Genomic DNA, 16,199 nt, shown 5'->3' on the forward strand with positions numbered 1-16,199 from the left:
TATTTATTCGTTAATAGTAATTCGTTAATATTTATTCGCTTGTAATATTGTAAAAGTATCTAACACTTCATGATGCTAAATTCTTAATGTTTGTGTCAATTTGATTTTTAATTTTATTTACTTACATGTATCTTTTTGTTTTAAAGTAACTAACATTAACAGCAAATATTATTCTTTTAATTTGACATTTGGATATTTTCTGATCATCTGAATTTTCTATCTTTGTTTCGTATTGTTTGACAATTTTTATTAATCATTATTTGATTTCTTTCTTTCTTTCATCAATAAAGTTTTTTGAAAAATGCATAATTATATTTCTTAACGAAAGGATATATAAGTATAATATTTGCTACCGATAATCTAACATTATAATTTACACAGCATACTTGTACAAATATCTAGAAAAAGACCAATAATTTAATAATTTTCAATTGCAAAGAGATAAACGACACATTACAGAGTATGATACATCAGTGTCGGATTTTTCTTCAATGCGTTTTCATCGGGCAATAAAAAGACGATAAAATCTATTTTTGTGTATGATGGAAGCCACTGTTGCGTTTGAGGTCGACTGTAATTTCGGTCACGAGATGAATTCGCAACATGCCATATGTACGACACGTGCGACACGAAATGCCGGCTATCGCGCGTTGCTCCGTATCATTGCTTTATCTCAGTGCGCTCTATTTGGCATACGGCGGTGTGAGCGAACCTTTGCGGAAAATGCGTAAGTACAAAAGATCGATTAGCTTACGTGGATATTTTCCAGTCAAAGTCGATGCGTTGGCACGATTTAATCGATCTGTTGTATCTCAATCTGCGTTATGACCAGAAAAATCGAATTCTTAATTTCTGTATATAAATTTAAGCTTGAAATTATAAAATTGAATCAGACGTGATATCATCGCAACAGCATTGTACAAATCACTAATTTTTTTTTATAAATTTCAAATTTTCCTTTTGTTTTTATTTTAGAAACAAACGATCCAAGTGAAAATTTTTAAGAAATAAATTTTATAGAAATAAAATTGTATGATAAAACATGCGCGCATATGTGTGGTACGTTATATATTGATATTAAAGTTATAAGTAGTATAATTTAAGAAAAGGAGAAAATAGAATATATATATTAATTTTTAACGAATTTCTAGTTGAATAAGCAGACAAATTCATAACCCACAAAGAATAACGCAATTTGAAGAAAATAAATTCTTATCAACTTATTCTTATCTACTTCATTTATTTCTAACGAGGTAGTGTTTTTACGTGTATATTTTGGTGCGTTTCTCGTCAAGTACGATTTTTTTCTTCGGCACAATATACCCTACCGCAATTTTTAGCCGAGATCGAGGCCAATATCACCAGCAATGACGCCACGGAAACGCATCAGGCGAGCTGCAAGATTGTCACAGAGGAGATGGTCGCGGACGCGCATGCCACCTTTACAAGGGTGCTCATCGGAGCTTGTAAAGCGAGTGAGTAGAGAGAAACTTTATAATTTATATAACTTTTTTCATAAATATTTGAAAAAGAATGTGTGAACTTTACGAAAAGAAATATATATATTTTTTATTAAATTTCTTTTTAAATTTTATTTTATTAGATTAGATTTTATTAGATTAATATATACTTAATTATTAAAATAAAAAAACTATATATATAGTTACTTTATATAATTATATAAATTTTATATAATTTTATATGTATAGTTATTTTATATATTTATATAATTTTAATATAAATAGTTATATAATTAATTATATAATATAATAGTTATATATATAGTTATTTTATTTTAATTATTAAATATATACTAATTTTCAATTAATCTGACGAGATGTTTTTGTTGCGTCCGCATGAAATCTGCTAAATGATTACATTGAAAATATATATATTATATTGAATATTGGAAAAGAGAACATGTAATTTTAATGATTTTTCTTTGCGAAGGGAAAGTTCATATACTAAAATTTTCGTCTGAAAAGAAGTGTCTGTTCTGTTTGTTGTAATTTCCATCAAGGCAATCGCTTCTGCTGCTTATCGGATTGAACTTTAAAAGCCGTTTAATTGTTTAAAGGGGACAATGTTAATTCCATCCGTTCTTGCAAGAAATTAACCGCTATTATTCATAGAAAAAAAGAGATAAAACCTGTGCTTCTAGAAACAATGGAGGAAAGGTTCGCGAGTCTGGAGGAGAAGTTGATCAAGGAATTTGCGGAAATCAAGTGGTTGCTTTACAGCATCTTGGAGCAACATCCGAATCATCTGACAAACGTACGGAATGCTGTCTTTTACGATAGGACTCCCGACAATAACCCGTCTCCGAGGCAAGATGAGATAGACAAATTCAACAACACTCTACAAAACTTGCCGACGACGAGCGGTCAGTGCTATTCTGCTTTAATTCGGAAACGCGCTTTTTCCAGGTCGAAGCAATGCTGTGTAACAGGTATATGCATGTTTGAAAGAATTTTTAACACGGCCAACGGCGTCTATTAACTTGTAGTTTGCCACGACGTTAGTTAGAAGTTAACTTTACGCTCTCGGCCAAACGCGAAGTGGTTCTTCAGCAACTGCTGGGCCTCAAGTTCTCTCAATACTTGGCAAGTGTCCCTGCGGTTCTGCGCGGCATCTATTCTGTGACCCGTATACGAATGAAATTAGTTGCATGCAAATGAACTTGCTGGTAAAACGGCGGTCTTGTAGTAGTCCTATATATTACATTACGATTACCGCTTAAGCGACAGAAAAAAGGATTTCTATTTTGGTGCTTTCGTAATAATTGGAAAATGTATCACATTGCGGAGATCAAACGTCACCGTCTCGAAATGAATATCTCAGTGTGAATTAAAACGTGAATTAAAATCTGCAAAGTATAAACGCGATAAAGATAACACGCGAACAGAGGTCGAAAGAAATAAGAGAACATTATGACTCAATTGCATTTTATATAAAGGTCCGACTCGCGAAATGTCTTTCGCCTTCGATCGTTTGAAGATGCATAAAAATGTGTGCATGAAACGCGAAGTTTCCGGAAAACCGGGATTAAACGGCTCGCGAAACGTAATATTTTAATTTCGTGTCAGTACGTCGGAGTATGTGCGTATTTGCGCCGTTCTCCGGAATAACGTCAAAGAATGTAATACGGATTTTGCGTGTGGAAGTCTTGCGCTTCTTGCACAATGTGCATTGTTACTTCGGCCTAAGCTAAGCATTTATATGTAAGGTAAGCATTTGTATGTAAGAGACGTGTGGTTTTATGCAAATGGATCTGTCGAGGACGCATGGTCGTGGAAAGTTCACGGCGTCCATGCCGTAACGACAAAGCTGTAGCTTAGTCAGGATAAACCTGATTCAAGCAAAATGAATAGTGCAACGAAATACCGAGATTTATTCCGGACCGTGGTAGATGATTAACTCGGTCGCATTTGAATACGCGAAACGTTACGCCATCCGCCGAGAAGCCTGTAAGCAACCTCTCTTAAAGTCCATTATACAATTACGTAATAATTAAAAGATCGATAGGTATCAATTACCGAACGCAATTCGGAACAGGGCGTACGTGTCGCGCGATATTCGCGCTTCGTTTACTTCGTGACGCACAAAACGTAACGCAAAAAATTTAGCATATCGATTCTCGATGACGAGTCTTCGAGTGAATCTGGGCTCTTCGGGAAATTCGACATGGCATGCTTAATTAAGTAGTAATTCTATTAGGAGATCACGATAACTGGACCAACGAGAGAAAAACGATAACGCAGCCGCAAAGGATCAAGGGAACGCTTGGCCCACGCTAAGTATACTTTTTTCCTAGGATTGGGAAAGTTACTTTGTAAAATTATCTAGTTACAGTTGCAGTTGTTTTTATGGAAAAAGTAATTAATTACAGTTATAAGTTATTGACTTTCAAAAATAACACGTTACAGTTACAGTTATTTAGAAAGTAACGAGTCGTTAGTTTCCAGTTCTTTTTTTACAATAATTGTCCTATTATTTTAAATTTTGTAATTGTGTAAATTCCTTCAATTTTATATAAAAGTAGTTTGTTGATTACTATATTTCTCGTACTGTATATAATTTTCATAAATTAGATTCATTAATTTAAATAAGCGATTTATATTTATTCTTTAAGACTATTAATAACAATTATAAGAAAGTGAATGAATTTAATGAGGATAATAAATATTAAAAATATTAAAAGTAATCTTAACATAAAAAATTATATTTTTTCATTAAAAAATATATTGATATTTTATAAATAAAGACTTATACTCATGTTTTCTTAAATTTGCAGTTGAAGTTCTACTTGCATGAATAATTTTTTTGCTAGCGCATGTTTTGCAGAGAAATGCCCAATTGTTCTCGTTTCCAAATTTTTGCTACAACTCCAATATTTCTACATTTGCTGACCATGGCATTTTACAATCCTTCTCCGAAAATTGAGATGTTTTATCCATTGCTCGAATTTTTTATATAACTGAAATCACGCAGTGCACTTCACGTTGAATGCAGGTTATGTTAACAAATAAGGACTGGCGATGCGCGACGGAAATGTCCAATAGGCGTACAATTTTTTTGAGAGAAATACAGGTCACGTTCGGAAAGAAGACTACCAGCGCCGTTGCGTCATTTTATGCTTGTTTTATATCTAATAAACAATAAAGATAGATAACGTAATAGAGCTTTTTCCAAATGCAGAATAACTATATGTTTATTGAATATAAAGCATCGCGCGTCGCGTTATTATGCTGGTCTGGCAGAAACTTAAGTTTGAAATATATAAAGTAACTATTAAATTAGTTACTAGTTATTAAACAAATATAATAATTAAGTTAAGTCACAGTTACAGATGGAGAAAACTGAATGAAGTTAGGTTATAGTTACCAAAAAAAAAAGAAAATAACTGCGACTGTAATAGAGATGTGCGAACTATTCGAATTCGAATCGAATCGAATCGAATCTAATGTAATTCGATTCGATTCGAATCTGAATCCCTATGATTCGAATTCGAATAATTCGAAAATTTCGAATCGCGAAGATTCAAATACGAATCAAATACATTAGCATTTGCGCACATGAGCTACAAAAACGGGCCATCTGGGGAATCATGTTTAAACTCTTAATTTGTAATTAACTTAACTTATAATTAATAACTTAATTATAAATTACATTAAATATTTAAATATATATTTTACTTTAAGATGATATTACAATATCAATATTCCCTTTCATATTAAAATCTTTCATCATTATTTGCATGTTTAATATGTTAAATTTTTTAATGATTCGATTCAATTTCATTCGATTCGATTCGAATTCAAATTAAAAAAATGAGATTCGATTCAATTCGATTCGACATAAAAATTCTTGATACGCACATCTCTAGACTGTAACTTTGTAATACAAGTAATGAGTTATTTCCTAAGTCTGCTCTTTTCAATTCCAAGTCCCGATTTTCTGAACATGAACGTCATTGTGCGATACAAGCGCGTAATTTCGACTTAAGGATCAGGAAGGCACATTCAGCATTCGCCAAGCACAAGAATCAGTAACGCGAGACTGTTTCGCGTTTCAGGTGCGACGAGCGCGTTTGTCTATTACTGGCGAGTAGAGAACTTCGACGAGATGCTGATGAGCTGGCCGACCGGCCGCTCGGTACGCAGCCCTACTTTCCACGCGGGTCCAAGCGGCTACAACTTGTACCTGAAAGTTACGCCCAAGTATTTCCCCGACGGTACGATTTTCATCGGCGTTGGATTGACGCGCGGCCCTTACGATTCCGTTCTTGCGTGGCCGTTCCCATTTGGGATCCGTCTCGAGGTGAGGACGCGACGTCGAGGTGAGAGAGGGAGGAGGCGAGAGAGAAGCCCAGGTGATTCTCGTTTCGCCTCGGGGATGAATTGGTAACGCGTTCGAGATTTTATTCGGGTTTTCTCGGGATAGGGGAAGTAACGCAATTGCGGGACAGTATAAAAGAGAGTCCACGGTCGAGCATGTGCCTGCAGGTAAGACGAAAAGTATGGAGTCGGGACGTCGCATCGAATTACCATCTCGGTTGCGCATCAGGAAAGGCTCTCTTGAGACGGCGTGAGAAGAAACTTCGTAATACAATCGGGTGATTTCGAACCGAGTTAAAAATTTCCAACAAGTACATGCCTTTGTCGTATGCACTTACATTGCCGTGCATACAATTGAAGTTTCCCACTGTTCGAGTCGCGCGCCGCGGGAAGGCCGAGTCGGTGGATCTTCCAGCGTCTCAAAACAACCACCTTGCGATTTCCTTTGCGTATATTATTTCTCTTTCAATTATATTACATGGTGTAAAAATTGAATTACCTTCGAGTTACGTTGCATCGAAGATTAGTCGTCCGTGAGATGCCTCGCCTTTCGTTTAAATTTTGAATTACATTTTTCACATTCCTCTAGATTACATTGCATCGATAAAACGCGATCAACGTTCATCGGCCTAATGCGACTCGGCAGGTTTTAGATCACTCGCCGAAAAGTGTGCGCGAGGACCGACGGTCTCGCATTTGGGATCCGGCTACGCTGTGCACGGAACATTTCTGGGGTCAGCCTGCGTCAAAGGGGAAGCCGGACAATCCGGAGTGCGTCGGATTGAGTATTCCCAGGCGTGTCGTTCTGTCAAAACTGTCGTCTTCGATGTCTCAGCAATACTCGAAGTACACGTGGAATGGAAAAATGCTGATAAAACTTACCGTTTATCTATAAGCCATATGAGATGTGTATACGTGCAGTCACGTCGGATAGAAGTGTTTGTTACGTGTAATTATATATGTTATACATATTGCTCGCTACATTATACATTGCCATAAAAGAAAGTATACACGTCGTAAAATATTTCTTTTTTACTGCCTGTTGCACTATACATGGAATGAAAAGAAAAAGAATGCTGAGAGAGAGGTGTAACGAATAGAATAACTGTATATTGAATAGTAATTAACTATAGACAACAGATTTTATAGAATTTATTGGATACAAACCAGATGTAATTTAACAGTCGTTTGAAAAATATACGGTTCGAAGTCGTTAACAGCAAATCAATCATGACCTTATCGGAGGGGGGAGGATGAGGCACATACAAATAAATACATAGCTATCGAGATACTCTTAAGAACGAACGGAGATGTCTAAGCTAAGTCTAGCTAGCGTCGATAATTACATCGATTATATCTCTATATACTTCCTTCGCGGACAATTCGCGCGCAGCGGTAGAATTCCTCGACGACGAAGGCGGAAGAAGGGAGAGAAAGTATTTCACGCCCGTAAAAGTTGTATATAAAATAAGATATTTAGATCGTATGATTTTATGTGCACAGATATATACGCGCACGTGTGTGTATGTGTGTATATTTCCTTCATTTATATTTACGTTTGTTTAACTGTGACAAGACAGTAAGCACGCAGCTAGGCAAAAATAAATAAGAAGATGCGACAGCACGCTTGATTGTGACTTTTCGAATTTCCGCGAGAAAACTGAAGTTTCTCTCCTGAAAAAGGAGATAAACCAGATATTGACTAGATTTTTTCTTTTCTTTTTTTTTATCGAATATTTCGTCGAGGTCGCGCGATGAATCTTACGGTGCACACTCGGATATGATAACAGAGTAAAGATGTGCGAACTATTCGAATTTGAATCGAATCGAATCGAATCTAATGTAATTCGATTATATTCGAATTCGAATCCCTATGATTCGAATCCGAATAATTCGAAAATTTCGAATCGCGAAGATTCGAATACGAATCAAATACATTAGCGTTTGCGCGCATCAGCTACAAAACGGGCCACCTGGGCCTGTATGTTTGAACCCTCAACTTGTAATTAACTTAATTTATAATTAATAACTTAATTATAAATTATTTTAAATATTTAAATATATATTTTACTTTAAGATGATATTACAATATCAATATTCCCTTTCATATTAAAATCTTCTATTATTATTTGCATGTTTAATAATCATGTTAAATTTTTTAATGATTTGATTCGATTTCATTCGATTTCATTCGAATTCAAATGAAATTTCATAATTCGATTCGATTCGAATTCGAATTTAAAAAATGAGATTCGATTCGATTTGATTCGACATAAAAATTCTTGATTCGCACATCTCTCTAACGGAGGTATCCTGAATCGTGAATCCTGGTCGGCGTCTACGCGTCAAGTTTTATCAGACAGATTAGCTTTCCAACGTGTCGCGTAGAGGCGTTTGACCCGGTAGATAGATCTGCGGTATTCGTCGTAATCGATAATCGTATTCCTCACGATCGATTGCATCCCAGGTGTTTTGCTTGGCGGCGTTCAGCAGTAGTGCTCTGTACAGAGAAACCGGAAGTCGAACGTTGTCGTTCGCGCGGAAGTCCTGCGAGTCTCGCAGAGTGGGTATACTCGCGGAAAAACTCCTTTTTCTACCGCATCCTATGCAGAAGCATCGAAAACACTTTATGAGCTCTTTAGGTTACGAAGTTTCGAAGCGTTCAGCCATTGCGTTCAGCTGGAAACCTTTATTAAATTTTTTGCGCAAAGGAATTATTTTTTCGTTTTCTGTTTATATTAGGATTTACGTTAAAATCAATATATCATATTTTCTCAGCGTAAGATCGGAACTTTCAAATATACACAATTCATTCTCTTTACATTTAAATTCTTTTTTAAATATTCAAAATTATGTATTTAATATATTTAAGTTATGTATTTAATGAATAATTGAGGAAGAGATTTGTATGTATATAATTGCTGAAACCGAAGAGAGATTATTATTCCTTACCTGTAAAAGCGTTGCAAAAGGGTCTCTTGGGCTTCATTGTCCTTTCCGTTGTAAGAGCATCCAGGAGTTGGCGTTCGAACTGTAAAAGTGGATTTTGCTATCACGTTTGATCTTCCCGAAACGTAACACTTCGTTATTCGTTGATACAAAATTAATGAATATCTATCATTTGTATCTGCCATTCTACTATCTTTTTCGATGGTCAAAGAATATAATTATATAAAAGATCTATATTTCTGACACGTAATTGTATGAATATCTCCATTTGCATTTATTTTACAGTTAAATTTTATTAAGGTAAAAAGACTTTAATTCTGCGCGAAAATAATTTTATCCCGTTTTTTGCGTAAAGGAATTAATTTTTTTTGTTTTCTATTTATATTGGGATTTACGTTAAAATTAATATATCATATTTTCTCGGCGTAAAATCGGAACTTTTAAGTACACACAATCTACATTTAAATTCCTTTTTAAATATTCAAAATTATGTAATATTCAAAATTATGTATCAGACCCGTTTTGAAGCTGTTACACGTGGCGTATGTTTTCACCTTGTCCCTCGAGATCTCGGAGCTTGCCATCTTTAGCAGACACATGCAGGCTAGGGTGCAGCAGAGGTATTCGGTAACCTGTCAAACGAAACAAAGGTTAACAGAAAGCTCTTTAACCATCTGACTAATAGCCTTGTGAGACGTGAATGATGCAATAAAAAATAATTGAACACTTAATGCGAGTGATGTATATGTGTGTGTGTGTGTGTTGTGTGCATGCGATTGAGCGTGAGCGATTTGTGACAAATGTTTTCGTTATATAAGCGTTCGTATAAGCCCGCGAAGCCACGAACGCGCGGCTTATAAGCTGCTTAAGCGCTCCCGATCAATTTTGTGCTATGGCTAATTGACAATTAGCCAAGTTATGACGTTATTCGCGACGGAGCGCGTAAAACGTTTAAAGTAAACGCATATGTTTCAATTCGCATACGGTTTAATTAACTCCACAATTGGTTACGATCGTTTGTCTGTCAGCGGCGTAACAGACTCCGTGCGGCGAATTATGAATCCGATTTGCATAACGGGAAAATGAAAAGAATCGGATTCGCAGTATCATCGCGTTTGATATTTGGATATTTTTTCGTGGAAATTTTCGCGAATGTTTTTGCTGCATTAAGTGGCAGTGATCGTACGTGAAATAACGTTCTATTAACATAGAATATTAAAAAAATGCGGTACATATGTTTTTTCACGTACAGCGTGTCGCATTTTTCTCTTGCATATTTCTCTTTCTGTTATTTGACTTCGACTGTGAACGAATCTAGGATTGTTCTGATATCGATCAATATCGAGATATTCGGAGCGATTGGAAATTGTGATCAAATGTCTTTCAGATTAAATTAATAAAAAAATTTTTTATCATGAAAATTTTTCTTATCAATTAATCAATTAAATAATTCCTTATCAATTAACGTATTTAAAAACTTCCACTTTTATTTCCCTTTACTTTTTTACGTTCACGACAAAGTATCTTGCATAATTCCCGGATATAATTCGGTAAGTATCACGAAATATTATGAGAAGTTATCACATTCCAATCAGAATCTTGGGAAGAGAAAGAAACGCATATGCCGAAAGCTCGATTAAAATTTAAGGAGCCGGTTCTCGCGTCGAATAAAATCCATCTCGAGCGCACTAATATCCGCACATAAGTCGAAGAACGAGCCCTTCAGCAAAACGAACGAATTCAACGAAACCCGTCGAATTATTACTCGGAGATGCTAAGTCGGATTCACCGAACTAACCTTCATATCGGGATCTTCCTTCGAAACTCTCGAAGGACTTTCGGTTTCCTCAGGGCGCACTTTTGAAGTCACCTGCTGCTCTTTCGATCAACTGTCAGTGCGCTCCGCGTTTGTTCGCCAAAGGGTTGCCGCGCGCGGTTGAAGCCGTGACTTCTCCCTCTCGTTTGCGGGGCAAAATCGCGCGGCCGCTCTTCAAATACGAGCCCCTCCATATCCCCCTCCTGCGGTAAGTACCGCATGAGGGTGAATGCAAGCGACTGGAGAACGCATGACCGCAAGAGCGCGAGCGACGCTCGTATTTCACACCCCAAAACACCCCCTTTCACTCAGGATGCGCCAGTGCTTGCGATTTCGTGGGCGAGTTGTGGAAGGCGCATCCGGTTTAACCCTTCCAAGACAATGTTTTCTTTTTTATCGCTTTTAATCACGCCAGGCGGAGGTGCACGGATGTTATTTTATACGCTGGGGCGTTTGAAGATTTTTCTTTTATTTGGGATTAAATAGAACACAGGGGGAGAAAAATGTGTGCGACGTATTAATAACAATGTGTGATAGTTATGTTATAATTATCAGAATATTCTCAGCACACACGCATTCCACACCCACTCCCCTCCTCTCTATATCTCTCTCTTTTTCTCTTTCTCTTTATCGATGCTTTGTCGATAAAATTTTATATTTGCCCCGATCACGTACACCCCGCGATCGTTCTCTGTTCGGTTATTGTGAATGTTTTATCTAGCCCTTCCTTCTTTTTTCAATCCGATTTGATTTCCGCATTTAATAGAAACTTAGTTCGACGAATCGACCGTTTAATTGTACAATTATAATTACCGCAACACACTTTTTTTACTTATTTTTTACTTATTTTATTGCATCTCCAGAAAGAGTTATATAAGCTGCGCGCGGTACGTGATATATAATTGTGGAAAATATCGATTTTTCTATTTCCTCGGTTGAGGGCGCTTGTGTGTGAACAACGCTCCGCTTCGTACGATGCTCCCGATGTTGCAGTTTATAGATGTATTTTGGTTCCGTGACTATTCGCGGAGTATGCATCTTATGCAGTTAAGCAACGATGGTGCATGTTTCGTCGTAAGATTCATGGATCATAAGTTGTCACATGGGTCGCGCGTGATTTAACAGGGTGGTTTCAATGGTATTAACATATCGTGCACCGTTCTTCATCACGTTGCAGTATGCTGCTCTTGTGCGCGAGAGAATTTCACGCTCACGCTCTGATCGTTTATTACATTGTATGTGTATGTTTCATTTAAACGGCAAGTTTCGAAAACAATTCGATACGCAGACTCGACTCCGTTGCAATATCATAACGATTAATTAGCATTCTACGTAGCATGCTACTAGCTAGAAGTTAGATTACATAAAACTCCTTTATATAAAACAGGAAAGACACGGGGATACGTATGACGATAAAGGAGTGTAGAGAAACGCGCGTGTGCAGCATTATTCTTAATGATTCTCAGTCAAAATAATATTTTATTTCGATTATTATCTCACGAAGTGTAATTATTGCATATATAAAATAGTACGTATCGCTAAATTCTCGTTTATCATGGTTTCATTCTATAGCTTCCATTCGATTCCATTCTGAAAAGATTTCTGATGAGATTCTGATGTATTGACTGTAAATACTTGATAAGCAGGATATTTTTTCCTTTTAATCGCATTAAATTTTAATGATAAATTCTTCGACTAATTTGCCTAATTCTCTTCGATTCCGAATAATTAAAATTTATATGTGACTTCCAATTGATATTTGTATTAAAAAAAAAACTTTTATGATGTCATTACGTTTTGAATTAAGCAATTGAAAATAATATAGCTAAGATAATATGTAGATAAGAATATAGATAAAATTATATAAACCACATTCAATTAATTAAAATTTCGCTTTCGTTTAAATTAAAGCGGATGATACGTTAACAGAAAATTTAGACTTCATATTCATTTACGACAAGATATTTAATGTTAAAAATTAAAAGCTTATATAAAATGATGATTCTTCTCGAAAAGCTGCAAGCTTTCTGCTCGCGAAACTTTATTTGAAACTCACAAAGAGATCGTCGTTAAAATGTATTTCAGTTGAAACTATATATCCTGCAATATATAGTGCAACATATGTAAGCGTTACTGTAAGAATATATCGTATTTATACTTCTCCTCTATGTGAAGGATTAATGTTAAAATAATATATTAACAGTTAATATCTATTTATGAATTTTCATAATATACAATTAACTATTTAATTTTCAGTAAAACTTTAATGAACTATTTTCGTTTGATATCAATAAAATTTTACAGATATATACTATGTACAGGGTGTAACATCAACATACAAGTCAGTATGACGAGTTGCCTGCCCTTCGGACGATAATACAGAGATTGCCGAAAAAGTCACTCGTTGACTTTGTTGATAATAATATTTGCACTGCTTCTAGTTATGATAAGTGCAACTAACTTTGCACCGTGATCATTATAATAATTTATCGATCGTTTATGACAGGAGTCAAGTTTCATTGAAATAAAAAAGATGTTTAAAAATCCTCATTGAAATAAAAAAGATGTTTAAAAAAGTGAAACTGAGAAATAAACATTACAGATTTAAACAGAATAAATAAAAGTAATAATTAATAATTAAGGAAATAAATAATACAACATATTTTCTAATTTCACATAATTTCTTAAGGCAGTGTCCTGGTTTAAAAGGTAAAAAAATCGATTTTCTTTTTGCTTAAATCGATAATTTAACTATTGAAAAATATGTTCTCAAAGTTTTAAAGACCGTTGGGACGTATTACGAACATTACAGAGCCGAGAGCAGATAAACGTCGTGCAGCTAGAAAAACGCTTAGCCGAAGCGGGCCGCTCTCCTTATTTTTTAGCTTTTTTTTTATAATGCTTAGCAAAGATTCAAAATGGTTTATATAACAATATTTTGGTTGATTTTTTAGCTTTTTCTTTATAATGCTTAGCAAAGATTCAAAATGGTTTATATAACAATATTTTGGTTGAAAGGAACGACTGACGGACGTACTTATTAAAAACTTAATAAACTATTACGGCTTAGCTATAAGAAAAAATGTGGATTCCGTTGTTAGTATGAAAAAAGCAATAATGGCAACATTAGATCATTATTGCTCAACAGATACGAAACCAAGGCATACAAACTATCTTGAAGGAGCCGACAGTTGATGTGAGTGGCGTCAAGCCGAAGTCACAGATCAATTACAATCTTTTAAACACCCGCCACCAATTATTCATCTGAATGTTTTCTAGCGAAAACTTTAACTCGCGTTTCCTCGAAATATTAGTTTTGTGATTTTACTAAATTGGCGAGCAAGATAGCAAAAAAGCTATTTGACCTATCGATCCAAACCAAAGTTTATTCTCTAGAGTACTGTTAGTCATCCTAAATGAACTGAACTAAATGAACCAAATGAAAAAAAAGTCAAAATTTAATTTAAACAATTTCTGTTGCATACAGAACGCAAAATTTTCCTTTTAAAATTATCACTTTTTCGTTTAAGTTCATACATTTGTATGATTTGATGCTTTTTTCTTAGTTTTTTTAGTTTATCAACTATAAAAATATATGTAAATTAAAAATATTTTTAGTTTTTTTGTTTTAGACAAAAATTACGAGCTCCATTTGTCCCGCCAATCGGAGCGAGGCGTTTTGATTGTCACGTAACAACTCCGCCCCATTTTTAAATAATTTGACAATAAAAAACTTTTTGTATTGTTAAAATGTATATTAACATGTAATTAAACGTTTACAGAAATTGATTATTTCATTTTCTTTGAAAAAATTCCCGAAAATCACCGATTTTTTCGCCTTCTAAACGAGGACACTGCCTTAATTTCTTTCTTTCTTGAAAAGTTCGATAAGAATAGTAAGAGCGGTATAGAAATATTTAGAAATCTTATATATTATGTTTCATCCATGTTTTTATAAAAGATCACTTTTGATCGATGACAACTATCAAGTCTTATTTTTGATAAAAGAGGCATCAAGATACGAGATTATGATAACCGAAAATATGTCACTTGATAGTTGTTATCGATTAAGTTGCAATCAATATTTATATTCCGTTTCTGATCGATTCGTACCTTTGCAGAGCAATATTTTGTAGAAACATGAATGGAATATACGTAGCATATATAGCATAAGAAATATTTCTAAATATTTCTATACCGTTCTCTCTAATCTTCAATTCTTATCGAATTTTTCTAAGCAAGAAAAAAATTAAGAAATTATATGAAACAATATGTTATATTATTCATCTCCTTAACTATTACTCTTATTTATTTTGCATAAATCCGTAATGTTTATTTCTCAGTTCACTTTTTTAAACATTTTTTTTAGTTCGACTTCTGTCATAAATAGATAACAATGACATATACACTTAAACCAAGCATTCGTATACTTTTACTATAGCAGCGAATGAAACCAGAAATTGACAGTTTATAAGTAAGAGAGAACGTTGGTTTGCGTCTACTATTTTCTTACTCTTGGCTTATTCATATAAAGTAAAACCCATACTTAATAACTTAACTTTGCTATAAACAGTAAAAGAAGAAAAATTATACAAGATATAAAACAATATGGTGTTTTGTTTATGGCGTACATTTGAGACGTAAGTCGGACAAAATTTAATTTTACAGGTATAGAAACATAGAGCGAATGTATTGTAATATAACAAGCTAAGGATAATAAAACCTTTTATCTCTATTTTTATATTTACTTTACATATTTTTTATATTTCTTTCATATATTTTATATTTTCCTTTTACATATTTCTATAGTCTATAAATATATACTTAATTTGATAACTGTGGTACAAATATAGTGACTCTTAACAGTTGATGTAAGCTAGAGTGAAAAAGAAGTAGACGCAAAACAATTTTCTCTTCCTATCTTAAACTGACAACTTTCGGCTTCACTTTTTAGAAAGAATGCTTGATCTAGATATACAGGTGTCCCATTTTATCTTTCGCATTAAAAAATCTCGAAAACAATGAAAGATATTAAAAAAAGTTAAAACACGTGTTCCATGATTTTGTAGGGGAAAGAGAATGGCATTATTAGTTTCTTATTTGGAGGGCATTTTCAAGGTCAGTTGAAGGTCAACTTAATTTTTTAAAATAGAAAGCCCAATTTTTTATTATATCTTCTTTTTCTACCAATTAATTTTAACAACTTTTGTCTGAAATATTTTTTTATTTGCCTAATATTTTTTGAAATATTTAAGGAAAACTTGGTAACTTTTTCAACATTTAATTTACGATATCTCGTTAACTATTCGTCGAAAGAAAAAATAGTATTAGACTTTTTTACTTTATTTATTATCAAGTATATAATACTATAATAGTGCCCTAACTTTTGTTAATTTAATAATTTGAAATTTCCAAATGTCGATAAGTTAACAAAAGTTAGGCCACTACTATAGTATTATATTTTTGATAGTAAATAAAGTAAAAAAGTCTAATACTATTTTTTCTTTCGACGAATAGTTAGCAAGATATTGTAAGTTAAGTGGTAAAAAAGTTGCCAAGTTTTCCTTAAATATTTCAAAAAATATTAGGCAAATAAA

The 16,199-nt window shown here is 34.1% G+C and overlaps 2 protein-coding genes across 2 annotated transcripts; one reads left to right on the forward strand and one right to left on the reverse strand.

Annotated features, from left to right (window-relative positions):
- Positions 1 to 456: 456 nt before the first annotated feature.
- On the forward strand, positions 457 to 7,097 carry LOC105184367 (TNF receptor-associated factor 6). Its single transcript, XM_011143108.3, has 5 exons — positions 457 to 727; positions 1,341 to 1,475; positions 2,162 to 2,383; positions 5,576 to 5,820; positions 6,484 to 7,097. The coding sequence occupies exons 1-5, from the start codon at positions 604 to 606 to the stop codon at positions 6,730 to 6,732; spliced, it is 975 nt and encodes a 324-aa protein (XP_011141410.1). The 5' UTR covers positions 457 to 603; the 3' UTR covers positions 6,733 to 7,097.
- A 991-nt stretch (positions 7,098 to 8,088) lies between these two features.
- Positions 8,089 to 10,845, reverse strand: LOC105184357 (cardioactive peptide). The gene is made up of 4 exons (XM_011143087.3): positions 10,585 to 10,845; positions 9,341 to 9,418; positions 8,790 to 8,868; positions 8,089 to 8,440 (listed from the first exon to the last, which is right to left on the reverse strand). Exons 1-4 carry the CDS (start codon positions 10,588 to 10,590, stop codon positions 8,202 to 8,204), a joined length of 402 nt encoding a protein of 133 aa, XP_011141389.1. The 5' UTR covers positions 10,591 to 10,845; the 3' UTR covers positions 8,089 to 8,201.
- Positions 10,846 to 16,199: the final 5,354 nt, after the last annotated feature.

This window comes from Harpegnathos saltator, unplaced genomic scaffold (genome assembly GCF_003227715.2).
Source record: "Harpegnathos saltator strain DR-91 unplaced genomic scaffold, Hsal_v8.6 scaffold182, whole genome shotgun sequence".
Lineage (NCBI taxonomy): Eukaryota > Metazoa > Arthropoda > Insecta > Hymenoptera > Formicidae > Harpegnathos > Harpegnathos saltator.

Bases quoted from the DNA above. Each gene is read 5' to 3' on its own strand.
- LOC105184367 (XM_011143108.3), top strand. From the start codon at position 604: ATGCCATATGTACGACACGTGCGACACGAAATGCCGGCTATCGCGCGT. The intron at 2,384-5,575 runs GTCAGTGCTATT...TTCGCGTTTCAG, and splicing joins AAACTTGCCGACGACGAGCG to GTGCGACGAGCGCGTTTGTC. The intron at 5,821-6,483 runs GTGAGGACGCGA...GCGACTCGGCAG, and splicing joins CATTTGGGATCCGTCTCGAG to GTTTTAGATCACTCGCCGAA.
- LOC105184357 (XM_011143087.3), bottom strand. The intron at 8,869-9,340 runs GTGAAAACATAC...CCACTTTTACAG, and splicing joins CCGAGATCTCGAGGGACAAG to TTCGAACGCCAACTCCTGGA. The intron at 8,441-8,789 runs GTAAGGAATAAT...GCTTCTGCATAG, and splicing joins CTTTTGCAACGCTTTTACAG to GATGCGGTAGAAAAAGGAGT.